At 43.9% G+C, this 15,199-nt stretch overlaps 1 protein-coding gene across 4 annotated transcripts in view; it reads right to left on the bottom strand.

Annotated features, from left to right (window-relative positions):
• npepps (aminopeptidase puromycin sensitive) overlaps positions 1–15,199 on the bottom strand; it is a 233,434-nt gene that overhangs the window by 40,192 nt on the left and 178,043 nt on the right. For all 4 annotated transcript variants that reach the window (XR_015073437.1, XM_085966184.1, XM_085966187.1 and 1 more), the window contains exon 18: positions 9,774–9,916. Coding sequence is in view for 3 of the 4 variants with exons in the window: in XM_085966184.1 (XP_085822310.1) it covers positions 9,774–9,916 (143 nt within the window). In the remaining variant the exon portion in view is untranslated. The remainder of the gene's footprint in view (positions 1–9,773; positions 9,917–15,199) is intronic.

The following is a 15,199-nucleotide window of genomic DNA, read 5'->3' on the forward strand; positions in this document are numbered from 1 at the left end:
TAACCTAACAGTTTGCTTAAACCCATTGCTTCCCCTGCTCACGTTGATTTACAGCCCAGCTTATAGGTCAACCAGACAAGAGAAAGGAAAACACTCACTGGCAAATGATGCACTACTGCCTAGAGAAAGGGAATTGGATAAGTACCTGAAAGAAAAAAATTTGCAGGGCTCCGGGGAAAGAGTGGGACTAGCTGACGTGCTCTTGCGGAGAGCCGGCACGGGCTTGATGGGCCGAATGGCCTCCTTCTGTGCTGTAACCATTCTATGATACCCCTGAAATGTGCGTTATGTTATGGATGCTACAAAAAAAAACTGTAGCTCAATGCCTCACCGATAGCGCAGTGCTACAAATGGCACTTCTGTCAGCTCCCAGCATCCAGTTTTCAACCACATTGGTATGGGAGCAGGTTCACCACACGAAGGAGAGAAATAATGAATCCCACCCAAACAAGATAGCTGCATAGCTCAGAGGTTAAAAATTATGTTCTAAAAGGCTGTTGAGGGGATGAACTAGCTGCAAGAGTTACACTTCCACCAAGAATGTAGCGAGCAACAAGAACATTCCCACACATCATGCTACATTCCCCAAGAATGAATTCTGGAGAACGGTCACACTGTGCTTCGACAGACTGCGAGTGCTCTGGAACTTACTCTCTCCACACTGCAGGGCACATTTCATAGCACAGATGGCCACACCAGTAACTGTTGCTTCCAACTTGCGTTTGATATCAAGTTTATGGTCACCAACCTTCCCATATGCCAGGGGAAAGGTCTGTAAAGGCAATCAGCAAATGGACGTTATAGGTCGGCTGAAAGTCTACTCCTGATCTGAACCAAAATTGCAAAGAAAGACTTGCATTTCTATAGCGCCTTTCACAACCTCAGGACGTCCCAAAGCGCTTTACAGCCAATGAAGTACTTTTGAAGTGCAGTCATTGTTGTAATGCAAGGAAACGAGGCAGCCAATTTGCACACAGCATGATCCCACAAACAGCAATGCGATAATGACCAGATCATCTGTTTTAGAAATGTTGATTGAGGGATAAATATCATCCAGGACACTGGGGAGAACACTCCCCTGCTCTTTTTCAAAATAGTGCCGTGGGATCTTTTATGTCCACCTGACGGGGCCTCGGTTCAATATCTCATCCCAAAGACAGCACCTCAGACAGTGCAGCACTCCCTCAGTACTGCACTGGAGTGGTAAGCCAGCATTATCCAATGCTAAAACCACCACTTTAGAGGAGTCTCCATGCTGAAGGAGGAACTTCAGCCGTTCCATTTCTATTACAATGCCGCTGTCAGCATCAGCCCATGTGCAGTGGCAGTGCTGCAATATAAAAGAGAGTCTTTTCCAACTCTTGCACACACAAACAAAATCCCATACATTCTAATCACAACTTTAGCCTGGTAGTCCGTGCCGATTATAGAAGTGATACCATCTGCAGTATTTTGCTTTTTGTTCAGAGACGTGAAACTGTTGGTCGAAGGGATGCTAATACGTAATGCTCCCTGTGGGATCAGTGGAGAAAGGGTAACATACAGGGAGAGAGAGAGATGTTGGGCTTGGAGCCGCCACCAAGACGGCCAACAGTTACCAATAAAGCAAGGCAGCCCTGCACTGGTACACGAAAAGGGACAGCAAGAGGAGAACCAAGCTGTTTTGAGGTGCAGAGGTCACAAGGATATCTGGTGTAGCAGGCAGTGCTTTCTTTTTAAAGATTGGGTTTAGACACATTGTTGGGACGGAAGAGGAAAAAGCTTCACCCTGCATCTATACTTAACCTGTGCTTGATGCAAAATGGGAGCAAATGTTTCTTTTCCAAAACTGATTTCTCACCTTGAGTACAAAACATTACCAGAAAACAGTTTAATAAAAAGGTCTTTTTTCTGTACAAGGTAACCAATTATTTTAACCCAGGCGAATGGCACAATTAAATACTTTTATCCCTTTCCACAGTGACTACAGACAGTGCATGTTGAACAAGGAACCATTTTTATTGAACAAGTGTGGGTGTCACAATTCAGAGGGATGAATCATTTTTATATACACTGTGCAATACTCTCTTGGGAAAGGCTGAACAGAAAAAAAAACTTCATAAAGTCAGCTGAATTTTGCAACTTCTTCCTTCAAAATTTTACCACATCGACAGGAAGCCATCAATAACGCAATTCTGATTGGCTCATGGCAACAGAGGCCCAAATTAGATCGGCAGTGATCAATAGGACAGAATCTTCTAGAAATATGCCCGAATTTTAATCAAACAGCAACACATGGAATGACACAGCATTACATAATTTCAGGGGGGGGGGGGGGGGGGGATGAAATGTAAAATAAAATGTTTCAATGCAAGCTAACTGAAACCTGGATTGAGCCCTTTCTGATTCACCTTGAGTTGACCTTTAAGTGGAGCGAGCTTTAATCCTTCAGAGCAGAAGTGGGCCCGATTCATTTACTGCAGCAATCAAGACAGACTGAACAAGGCTCCATCTCCGCACTAGTCTAGATTATTAGCCTACTGCGTGTTTATTCCGACGCTCGTTAATAAGTTAATTATTTTCATGAGACTTTCCTTTTATTATATATGCTAAATATAAAAGTTCCTTATGATCGACAGATTATTTCTGTAAGCTGGCATTACAGACGTCAGAAACACCTTGTGTGAACATCTTAGTGGTGCTCATTGCAGTAACTCAAGGGACTGAGTGAAGCAGTGCTTCACAAAATGACAGCAAAAAATTAATGCGTCAAAATCACAGCTTCTATCAACCCTCACGATCACCAACAGGAGTATTTTCGCATTGACTAGGAGATTCATAGAGGCTTACAGGCAGGCCCATTCTGCCTCTTTGAAAGAGCTAACCAATTAGCCCCGCTCTTCCCCCATAGCCCTGCAATTGTCTCCCCATCAATTTTATATACATCAATTCCCTTTTGAAAATTATCATTGAATCTGCTTCCACCACCCTTTCAGGCAGCGCATTCCAGATCACAACAACTCGCTGCGTAAAATGAATTCTCTTCATCTCCCTCTCTGGCTCTTTTAGCCAATTATCTTAAACCTGTTTCCTCTGGTTACTGACCCTCCTGCCAGTGGAAAGAGTTTCTTATTTACTCTATTCCAAATCCTTCATGATTCTTAAACACCTCCATTAATTCTCCCCTTAACCTTCTCTGCTCTAAAGGAGAACAACCCCAGAACCGCAAAACTATATATTTTTTACTTTTATTAATTAAAAATCCAACTGAGGTTGACAATTTACACTGGCGCACAGCTTGAACAAGAGCTTGCGACAAAATAAATTGCAGTTATATAGCATTTTTAAACGCAATTAATGCCATACTGCTTCAGAGGCAAAAATGGATGTTGAACCGGAGGAGGAGGAGGACGAGGGGAGGTGATCGAAGATGGAGCTTTTGAACCGGAGGCGGAGGAGGACTAGGGGAGGTGAACGAAGACGGAGCTTTTGAACCGGAGGAGGAGGACGAGGGGAGGTGATCGAAGACGGAGCTTTTGAACAGGAGGAGGACGACGACGAGGGGAGGTGATCGAAGACGGAGCTTTTGAACAGGACGACGACGACTAGGGGAGGTGATCGAAGACGGAGCTTTTGAACAGGAGGAGGAGGACGAGGGGAGGTGATCAAAGACGGAGCTTTTGAACAGGAGGAGGACGACGACTAGGGGAGGTGATCGAAGACGGAGCTTTTGAACAGGAGGAGGAGGACTAGGGGAGGTGATCGAAGACGGAGCTTTTGAACCGGAGGAGGCGGCGGACTAGGGGAGGTGATCGAAGACGGAACTTTTGAAGTCGTGGAGTGTTAGCGTTATTAACCTGTAGATTTTTACTGTATCAGATTTCTCTCATCGGCGAGTCCTAACTCCCTACGCCCGTCAGTGGTTTCACCTGCCCTGATATCAAGGTAAAATATGGTAGTGTGCCCAAGATAACAAAGAATCCTTTCTTAGATTACTTCATCTAACGATTCTATCCCATACCTCCGTGGGATCCTCCTGCTCTTCAGAAGGTGGCAGCATAACATGACCGTAGACCTTGTTTTAGGTGTTAGCTGCCGAACAAGTTTATTAAACAGTTATGTTTTTGGGTCTTTTTTTTTTTTTTAAACCTTCTGTCACTAAATTATTGCAGCTTAGATCACTCTCATGGCTGAGATCTAACTTCTCGTACCGGAGAGTGTCTGCCCTTGCCTCGAGATCTAGGTAAGCTTTCGGTAATGCACCTGGGAAACGCACAGCAAACCCTGTCTGGAAATTGCTTTTAGCTACTGGACTTAGGCCTTCATAAGATCTCACTCCAGTCCTTGAAAGCAATAGAGCATCACATCAGACCTTGTTTTAAGTTTAAAATATCAAGTGAAGTGATTTGTTAATAAAAATGAACATGCACATAAGAAAGAGTCAAAATATAGTCTAACTCCTCAAGTAGACAAAATAATAAAAATATCTCAATTCTAAGAACCAAGCTAATCCTTGCTCTCGTTCAGGAATATTAAACTGCCAGTATTGACTTCTTGCTTCTCAGATGTTAAACTGCTTTCTCTAGTAGGATTTTCCAAATGCCCCTGATTTAAACAGAATAATTTTATTTTTATATCCCAGAATAGTGTTACTTGGACTTCCTGGATTTTGAATATCTGACCCCTCAAAGTCAAAAATGAACAAAATACAAACTGAACCAATCACATAACATTGTTTAAGTTTGAATGATCTCTCTCAAACCTGTGACCATTGTGCGACACTGTATCAGAATAAACTGAAGACAAGCATTTGAACTCTATCCTTTTTAAAAAAAAAACAACAGCTACTATTCGATGAAGTCCGTGTGCGTTGGTCTGGACAGGTTGTTGACCTGCCTGATTATAGAATTCCAAAAGCCTATGGCGATCTGCAGTCCGGATATTGCAACAGAGGTAGGCAGATGAAATGCTATAAACACACATTAAAGGCCACCTTGAAATCTTGCAATATTGACCCCAACAACCTGGGAAAACACAAGCATCGACTGACAATGGCAGCATGTCTGCCGAGTCGTTTCGAACCGATTTGAGACTGCGAGGTTGCGAGATCAGTGTGCCAAGCGCTGGGATGCAAGGCAACTCATCTACCTGCCTAATTGACTTTCAATGCGACATGTGTGGCCGTATATGTACGTCCAGCAATGTTCCCTCTAATTTTTTGGGTGCGCAGACCCTTTAACGGGCTGCGTGGCCCACTCAAATTTCCGCACATGCGCAGTTTAAAAGCCAGTGCGCCGGCTGCGCGAGACCTCCAGACTGCTGGACATTGATGTCCAGGATTGGGCTCTTCTGCCATCAGCACACCTAGAACAACTGAGACACATTCGTCGACTCCTTCATTATTCTATGATTAGATTTAATGGGACAGCTACTAAACAACAACAGTAATAGAACAACCAAATAGCAGCATAGGAACAAGAGCAGGCCCTTCAGCCCCTTGAGCTTGTTCCACCATTCAATCAGATCACGGCTTATGTGCACCTCAACTCCATCTAACCTCCTTTGTTCTATATCCCTGGATACCCTTGCCTAACCAAAAATCGATCAATCTCAATCTTGAAAATTTCAATTGATGCAGCATCCACAGCCTTTCGGGGGAGCGAGTTCCAGATTTCCTCTACCCTTTGCGTGAAAGAGATTTTCCCGATTTCACTCCTGAATGTTCTAGCTCTAATTTTAAGATTATGCCCTCCTTGTTCTGGATTCCCTCACCAGAGGAAATCGTTTTGCTTGATCTACCCTGTTGAATCCCTTAATTATTTTAAACACCTTGATTACATCACCCCTCATCCTTCTAAAGTCAAGGGAATAGAAGCCAAGTTTACACTACCTGTCCTCATAATTTAACCCTTTAAGCCTGGTATCATTTTGGTGAATCTGCACTGTACTCCTTCCAAGGCCAATACATCTTTCCTGAAGTATAGTGCCCAAAACCAAACACAATACTCCAGATGGGCTCTGACCAAGGCTCCGTACAACTGAGGCATCATTTCCTCACTTCCAACCCCCCTTGAGATAAAGGCCAACATTCCATTAGGCTCATTACCTTTTGTGTACCTCTGCACTAGCTTTTAGTGATTAGGACACCTAAATCTCTTCGCTCCTTCACAACTCCTGGGGGGAAAAATTCAATATCGCCCCGCTTGGGGTGCCATTATCGGCCGTGCGCAAAGTTTAGCGCCTGGCGCTAATTATCACCTCCGACAGCAAACTTTATCACCCCTGGAGGTGATTGGAGCGCTAAATCAGGCGCTTCACACCTGTCTTAAGACGCAAAGGCCGAGGAGCGAGGCACTACCTCAGAGCGCTGGCGAAGCAAGGAAGGGCAAATCAAAATGAACCTGCAAAGTGCTGCTCAGTACTCAAAACTCCTTCACACAGCGTTGAATCGCTCCAGAAATGTGTCGCTCGCTCTCTGATTGCGTGGTGCAAAAATGTCACCGACAAAAAAAGGAAGGAAGCGGTCCCCTAGTCCCTTTCTGACTGCAAAACGTTCCCCTCAACCGGTCGTTGCTAGCAGCAGGCGGTAAGGCAGGGGGCGCCACGCAATATCCGGTCCGGGGCGCTACGTACTCGATTGACGTCACAATCTGCCGGCGCAGGAGATCGTGGCGGTAGTGTTTAGCGGCACCGTAAAATGTCTAGTTAATTTCGCAAGCAGCGCAAACATCGCCGCGCCCGGGCGCTAGTTGCTTTGCGCCCCATTAGCGCCCTCTTAAGGCGCCAACGGGAGGCGCAAACTACTGAATTTTTCCCCCTAGTCTTTCACCATTCAGAAAATATTCTGATTTTTCTCTCTCAGATCCAAAGTGCATGACCTCACACTTTACTTCATTGAACTCGAATTGCCACAATTTTGCCCAATCACTTAGTCTGTCTACGTGCCTTTGTAACTTTCAGCTCCCATCCATCGAACTTGCTGTGCCTCCTAACAGTGTCATCTGCAAACCTGGCTATATCAATCTCTATTCCTTCATCCAAGTCATGAATATCTATGGTGAAAAGCTGAGGCCCCAGTACAGATCCCTGGGTAACACCACTCATCACATCCCCGCCAATCAGAGAATGAACCCTTTATCCCTACTTGGTCTCCTGCCTCCAAAACAATTACCGACCCAGGTCACAAGGTTCTCTCCAATTCTGCACACACTAATTTCTGTTCATAATCTCGTGCGGAATCGTATCAAATGCCTTTTGGAAGTCCATGTAGATAACAGCAATAGACACTCCCTTATCCACTGTGCTAGTGACCCCCTCAAAAAATGAAACTAGATTAGTCAGACATGACCTCTTTCACAAATTCATGCTGACTCGCTGATCAACTGATACTTGTCCAAATGCTCAGTCACTCTGTCTCTGATGACAGACTGCAGCGACTTCCTCACAACTGATGCTAAACTGACAGGTCTGTAGTTATCTGGTTTCTCTCTCCCTCCCTCCTTAAATAACCAGTAACAACAATTGGAAAGCCTAGCCTGCTCCTCAATGTAACTGACAATAAACAGTCCACAACTTCAATGATAGTTGTATCTTCTAATTACTTTTTTTTCTCTTTTTCATTAACTACAGAAGTATCTTGGTTAGCCAACATATTTTGGAAGTTTCATATAGATTTGCTTCAAATACTAGACAGACAGACTCTTGACTGTTTGATAGTCCTAGGCAAACTCCTTGATGTGAGAAGGGGAGCCTAACAAATACCTCCTGAACAGAGACCAGAACCAAGCAGAGGCTCCAACTCAGACACATATTTGGACTTACTTTCTCCTTCAAGCAACTGCCCAATAGTCAACCAAATATCATCATAATCTATTGCGTTAAGTTGGGGCATGATTTCTGTGAGTGAAGGTTTGTTTTTAAACTTATTTAACCAAAACAGAACTCAAGAAGCTGATACATAAGAATAAGAAGTAGGAGCAGGAGTAGGCCATACGGCCCCTCGGGCCTGCTCCGCCATTCAATAGGATCATGGCTGATCTGAATCTAGACTCACGTCCACTTCCCTGCCCTCTCCCCGTAACCCCTAATTCCCTTATCTGCTAGGAAACTGTCTATCTCCATTTTAAATTTATTTAATGTTGTAGCTTCCGCAGCTCTCTGCGGTAGCAAATTCCATAGATTTACTACCCTCTGAGTGAAGAAGTTTCTCCTCATCTCAGTTTTGAAAGGGCAGCCCCTTATTCTAAGATTATGCCCCCTAGTTCTAGTCTCACCCATCAGTGGAAACATCCTCACCGCATCCACCCGATCAAGCCCCCTCACAATCTTATATGTTTCGATAAGATCGCCTCTCATTCTTCTGAACTCCAATGAGTAGAGTCCCAACCTACTCAACCTTTCCTCATACGTCAACCCCCTCATCTCCGGAATCAACCGAGTGAACCTTCTCTGAACCGCCTCAAGAGCAAGTATATCTTTTCTTCAATATGGAAACCAAAACTGCACGCAGTATTCCAGGTGTGGCCTCACCAATACCCTGTATAACTGCAGCAAGACTTCCCTGTTTTTATACTCCATCCCCCTTGCAATAAAAGCCAAGATTCCATTGGCCTTCCTGATCACCTGCATACTAACTTTTTGTGTTTCATGCACCAGGACCCCCAGATCCCTTTGTACTGTAGCACTTTCTCTCCATTTAGATAATAACTTGCTCTTTGATTTTTTTCTGCCAAAGTGCATAACCTCACACTTTCCAATATTATATTGCATCTGCCAAATCTCTGCCCACTCACTTAGCCTGTCTATGTCCTTTTGCAGGTTTTTTATGTCCTCCTCACTCACTGCTTTCCCTCCTATCTTTGTATCGTCGGCAAACTTGGATATGTTGCACTCGGTCCCTTCCTCCAAATCGTTAATATAGACTGTAAAGAGTTGGGGTCCCAGCACTGACCCCTGCGGAACACCACTAGTTACTGATTGCCAGCCCGAGAATGAACCATTTATCCCAACTCTTTGTTTTCTGTTAGATAGCCAATCTTCCACCCATGCCAGTATATTACCCCCAATCCTGTGATTTCTTATCTTGATCAGTAATCTTGTGTGGAACCTTGTCAAATGCCTTTTGGAAGTCCAAATACACTACATCCACTGGTTCCCCTTTATCCACCCTGTATGTTACATCCTCAAAGAATTCGAGCAAATTTGTCAAACATGACTTCCCCTTCATAAAACCATGCTGACTGTCCTATTAAATTATGTTTATCCAAATGCTCTGTTACTGTTTCCTTAATAATGGACTCCAACATTTTACCAACCACAGATGTTAGGCTAACTGGTCTATAGTTTCCAGCTTTTTGTCTACTTCCCTTCTTAAATAAGGGTGTTACATTAGCAGTTTTCCAATCTGCCGGGGCCTTTCCTGAGTCCAGGGAGTTCTGGAAAATAATCACCAATGCATCCACAATCCCTACCGCCACTTCTCTCAAGACCCTAGGATGTAGGCCATCAGGTCCAGGGGATTTATCCGCCTTAAGTCCCATTATTTTACCGAATACCATCCCCCTAGTGATTTTAATCGTGTTTAGCTCCTCCCCCCCCCCCCATTGCCCCCTGTTTGTCCAGTGTTGGGATATTTTTCATGTCCTCTACTGTAAAGACTGATACAAAATATTTGACCAAAAGAAGTCCTAGACAAAATTTCTTCATTTTTGTCACATTCTTCTCCCCAACTAAATAAAATGAAAGGAAAGCTGCACAAAAGCAACCCTCGAAACATTAAAGGAACCCAAACTTACAGGACTTCGTAGATCGGCAGACAAGACGTGTTTTCCTTCAACATGATCCTTAAACCTGCGCCTTGCTTCCTCTATCGTTGGTTGGTGCCCAGCCTTTCCCAACTTTCCCAGGACCAAGCCTCTCAGGAGTGCGTCTAGGTGACCTGGGACACAAATTCAACACAGGAGACACTCAATGGCAGATTTTTAAAAAAATTAAGAGTTCAAATTGGCTTACCCCAGATGCCCAAACAATTCTCGTGTGTACTGAGAATGTGTAAAAAAAACAATATGGCTTATGGGAACGGTAGCATAGTGGTTATGTTCCTGGACTAGTAATCCAGAGGCCTGGACTTATGGTCCAGAGACGTGAATTCAAATCCCACCACAGCAACTAGGGAAATTCAGTTAATTAAATAAATTAAATAAATCTAGAATACAAAACTAGTATCAGTAAGGGTGACCATGAAACTATCGGACATGACAGGAAGGAAATCTGCCATCCTTACCCGGTCTGGCCTATATGCGACTCCAGACCCACAGCAATGTGGTTGACTCTTAACTGCCCTCTGCAATGGCCCAGCAAGCTCCGTTGTACACCACCACCTTCTCAAGGGGCAATTAGGGATGGGCAATAAATGCTGGCCTTGCCAACGATGCCCACATTCAATGAATGAGTAAAAAAAAAAACGATGCAAATATAGACACAATGCACCAAAAATACACCATATACGTCAACTAAATTGGAGAGGTGGCGGGAGAGGGAGGTGAAGAGAAGAGGAAGGAAGAATTTACTTTGTTTTTAAAAAATGTATTCTTGGGATGTCGGCAACACTGGCACGGCAGTACTTTCTGCCCATTCCTAGTTGGCCCAAGAGCATTAAGAGTCAATCATGTAGTGTGGGTTTGGAGACACATATAGGCCAGACTTCATGGAGGTGGGCAGGGGCCTTTCCCTGAAGCAGTGAACCAGTTGGCTTTTTTATGACAATTTTTCTGGTACCAGCCCACAAATTACCGGATTTATTGAATTCAAATTCACAACTTGCCACGGTGGAATCTGAATTCACAACCTCTGTGTTATTAGCCCAGTATCATAATCACGAGGTTACCATACCCTACTGTATCGTCTTTCTGCACAAGTGTTATAAATAGCACAGCACACTGAAATAATATTTAGCCGGGAATTTTTTAAAATTATAAACGGTCAGCTTTCCTTGGCAGAGCCTCATGTAACTTGGGTTACAGGACACACACACACAAAGCCTTTAAAACGCATATTTATCAATTAAGTACTTGTAGGTAAATCAAGAACGAAAATACCGCAGACATGAATTTAATCATCCCCAGAACTTATTTGTTCAGATTTATTCACCACAAACAGCCACATTGGCAGCTCCAGGATTGTCAATTACAGAGTCTCCCCAAGAGAGCTTTGCATGCAGTTCACTGCTAATATTCTCCATCCTCTTTTCAACAGTCTATGTATATGAATCAAACACCACTGTGTGTTTTAACTTGCGTTATAGCGGGAACAATTGATTGGATCCAAGTGCAAACAATTCAGTATTTTACTGCCAGAGATTTCTTGTGGAAAATTGCAATACTTTGGCAGCAAATTGGTCATCATGTGTTAAACGTAGAAATTGAGAGAATTGGTCATGGAATGTTGCACTTCTCCTAGCTATATAGGCCAACAGTTGGTTGGGACAGATATGCTAACTCTCACCAACAGTAACTCACTCATTTTGGTTTAAAATTGACCTGCATTTTTGATCCTCTGAACCCAGCTTTTTGTGCACCCACCAATGGCAGCTGTACCTTCAGCTGCCTGAACCCGACTATGTAATTCCATCCCTACAGCCCCCTGCCTCCTTTTTGGCTGTCCTTAAAACCCACCTCTTTGACCAAGCTTTCGGTAACTCCTCCTAATATCTCACTTCTTTGGCATGGTATCTATTTTTTCCAATATGCCTTTGAAGACTTTTCTACATTAAAGGTGCTATATAAATGCAAGGTATTGTTGAATCCATCTTATTCGACTCCTGGTTAAAAACTCCAGAACCTTGCTCCTGACTCCATTCTTTTTTTGGCTAGCTATTCAAGCTGAACCAAAGGTGGATCACCTCCTGGTCCTGTTCAACCCTGAACTGAGCTTGAAATTCTATTCACAATCAAGACCATTTAATTCCATCTTCACAGAAATCACAGAAACCCCACAGTGCAGACAGAGGCCATTTCGGCCCATCGAGCCTGCACCGACACATATCCCACCCGATCCCCGTAACCCACCCACCATTGCACACCTTCATCCTTATCTCGCTGCTACTGAAACCAGTGTTCAGTTTCCTAATCTCCAGATTCAATTTTTCCAACATCTTCCTGAGCTCCACTCTACGCAACCTCCAACTCACCACGACTCTGCTGTCAGCATCCTGCCCCACACAAAGTTCCACTCGCTTATCACTCCCATCTCTGCTGACCTGCATTGGCTCCCTGCCCCACAACACCTCAAAATCAAAATCCTTGTTACAAGCCCCTCCATGATCTTGCCCTCTGCAAGCTCCTCCAGCCCAGTGCCAAAGCCTGTATTCTTCTGTCTCTCCTCCTCCTTCAACTCTACTATTGGCGGCGCAGCCTTCTGACATCTTGCCCCTACTCAGTCTTCCTAACCCTACTCCACGTAACTTCCCAACTCCTCCTGCTTTTCTACTTCACTCCCACCCTTAAAAGCTTACTCATAACCTATCTTTTTGATTATGCTTTTGGTCACCTTGTCAACTCTTACCACTGCTCAGTGTCGATGTCTCCTCTGTGAAGCACCCTTTCTATCTTTAAGGCACTATACAAATACAAGCTGTTGTTGAATAGTGATTAAAAGCTGCCATTAATTCTTAAACCAAATACCAGAATATGAACATAGGAACAGGAGTAGGGCAATCAGCCCATCAAGCCTGTTCCACCAGTCAATTAGATCATGGCTGATCTGTACCTCACCTCCATTTACTTCCCCTTTGTCCCATATCCCTTGATAACCTTACCCAACAAAAATCTACCCAGCTCAGTCTTGAAAATTTCACTGACCCCCAGCACCCAGCGCCTTTTGGGGAAGTGAGTTCCAGATTTTCACTACCCTGAAAAAGTGCTTCCTGATTTTGCTCCCAAATGGCCCAGCTCAAAATTTAAGATGATCACTCCTTGTTCTGGATTCACCCACCAGAGAAATAGTTCGAATCCTTAAATCATTTTAAGTACCTTGATTTGATCACCCCTCAACTTTCCAAACTCAAAGGAATACAAGCCAAGTTTACACAACCGGTCCTCTCAATAATTTAACCCTTTAAGTCCTGGTAGCACTCTGGTGAATCTGTGCTGTACCCCTTCCAAGGCTAAAATATCTTTTCTGAGGTGTGGTGCCCAAAATGGAATGCAGTTACTCCAGATGGGGTCCAACCAAGGCTCTGTGCAACTGAAGCATCACTTCCTCACCTTCAAATTACAGCCCCCTGGAGATAAAAGGACAACATTCCATTCGCCTGTCTGATTACTTTTTTGTACCTGTGCACTATTTTTAGTGATTTGTTTATATGGGCACTTAAACCCCCTTGCTTCTCCACAGCTCCGAGTCTCTCACCATTAAGAAAATATTCTGATTTATCATTCTCAGATCCAAGGTGGATGGCCTCACACTTCCCCACATTGAACTCCATCTGCCATAGTTTGGCCCACTCATTTAGTCTATCTGCATCTCTTTGTAACTTCTTCCTCCCATCAACACAACTTACTGTGCCTTCTAACTTAATGACATTTTCAAAGTTGGATATACAACTCTCTATTCCTTCATCTCATTCATTAATATATATACTGTGGAGGAGGAATTCCTGGAGTGTTTACGGGATGGTTTCCTGAACCAATACGTCGAGGAACCAACCAGAGATCAGGCCATCTTAGACTGGGTATTATGTAACGAGAAAGGATTAATTAGCAATCTTGTTGTACGAGGCCCCTTGGGTCGGAGCGATCATAATATGATCGAATTCTTCATTAAGATGGAGAATGAAGTAGTTGACTCAGAGACTAGGGTCCTAAATTTAAATAAAGATTGGGGAATGTCACTCAAAGGGTTGACGGTGTATAGGCAATGGCAAACGTTCAAAGACCGCATGGATGAACAACAGAATTTGTTCATCCCAGTTTGGCATAACAATAAAACAAAAAAGGTGACTCAACCGTGGCGGTTAAGAAGACGAATGGTATGTTGGCCTTCGTAGCAAGAGGGTTCGAGTACAGGAACAAGGATGTCTTGCTGCAGTTGTACAGGGCCTTGGTGAGACCACACCTTGAGTATTGTGTGCAGTTTTGGTCGCCTTATCTGAGGAAGGACGTTCTTGCCATGGAAGGAGTGCAGTGAAGATTCACCAGGCTGATACCTGGGATGGCAGGAATGACGTATGAGGACAGATTGTGTCAATTGGGCTTATACTCACTGGAGTTTAGAAGATTGAGAGGGGATCTCATCGAAACCTATAAAATTCTGTCAGGCCTGGACAGACTAGATGCAGGAAGGATGTTCCCGATGGCAGGGGAGTCCAGAACCAGGGATCACAGTCTAAGGAGTAAGCCATTTAGGACTGAGATGAGGAGGAATTTCTTCACCCAGAGTGGTGAACCTGTGGAATTCTCTGCCACAGAGGGCGGTGGAGGCCAGTTCATTAAATATATTCAAGAAGGAGTTGGATATATTTCTTAAGGCTAAAGGGATCAAGGGATATGGGGAGAAGGCAGGGACAGGGTACTGAATTTGGATGATCAGCCATGATCTCATTGAATGGCAGAGCAGGCTCGAGGGGCCGAATGGCCTACTCCTGCTCCTATCTTCTATGTTTCTATGTAACAAGGGAAATTAGGGATAGCATAAGATCCAAGGAGAGGACAAATAAATTGGCCAGAAAAAGCAATAAACTTGAGGATTGGGAGCAGTTTAGGATTCAACAAAGGAGGATAAAGGGATTAATTAAGAAGGGAAAAATAGACTATGAGAGTAAGCTTGCAAGGAACATAAAAACTGACTGTAAAAGCTTTGAGAGATATGTGAAGAGAAAAAGATTGGAGAAGTCAAGCGTAGGTCCCTTGCAGTCAGAATCAGGGGAATTTATAATGGGTAACAAAGAAATGGCAGACCAACTAAATACATATTTTGGTTCTGTCTTCACAAAGGAGGACACAAATAACCTCCCAGAGATGCTGGCAAACATAGGGTCTGATGAAAGGGTGGAACTGAAAGAAATCAGTATCTGTAGGGAAATGGTGTTAGGAAAATTGATGGGACTGAAGGCCACTAAATCCCCAGGGCCTGATAATCTACATCCTAGGGTACTTAAGGAAGTGGCCCTAGAAATAGTAGATGCATTGCTGATTATCTTCCAACATTCGATGGAATCTGGAAC

This window comes from Somniosus microcephalus, chromosome 24 (genome assembly GCF_052327205.1).
Source record: "Somniosus microcephalus isolate GS21.2 chromosome 24, FLI_Smic_1.0, whole genome shotgun sequence".
NCBI classification, from domain to species: domain Eukaryota; kingdom Metazoa; phylum Chordata; class Chondrichthyes; order Squaliformes; family Somniosidae; genus Somniosus; species Somniosus microcephalus.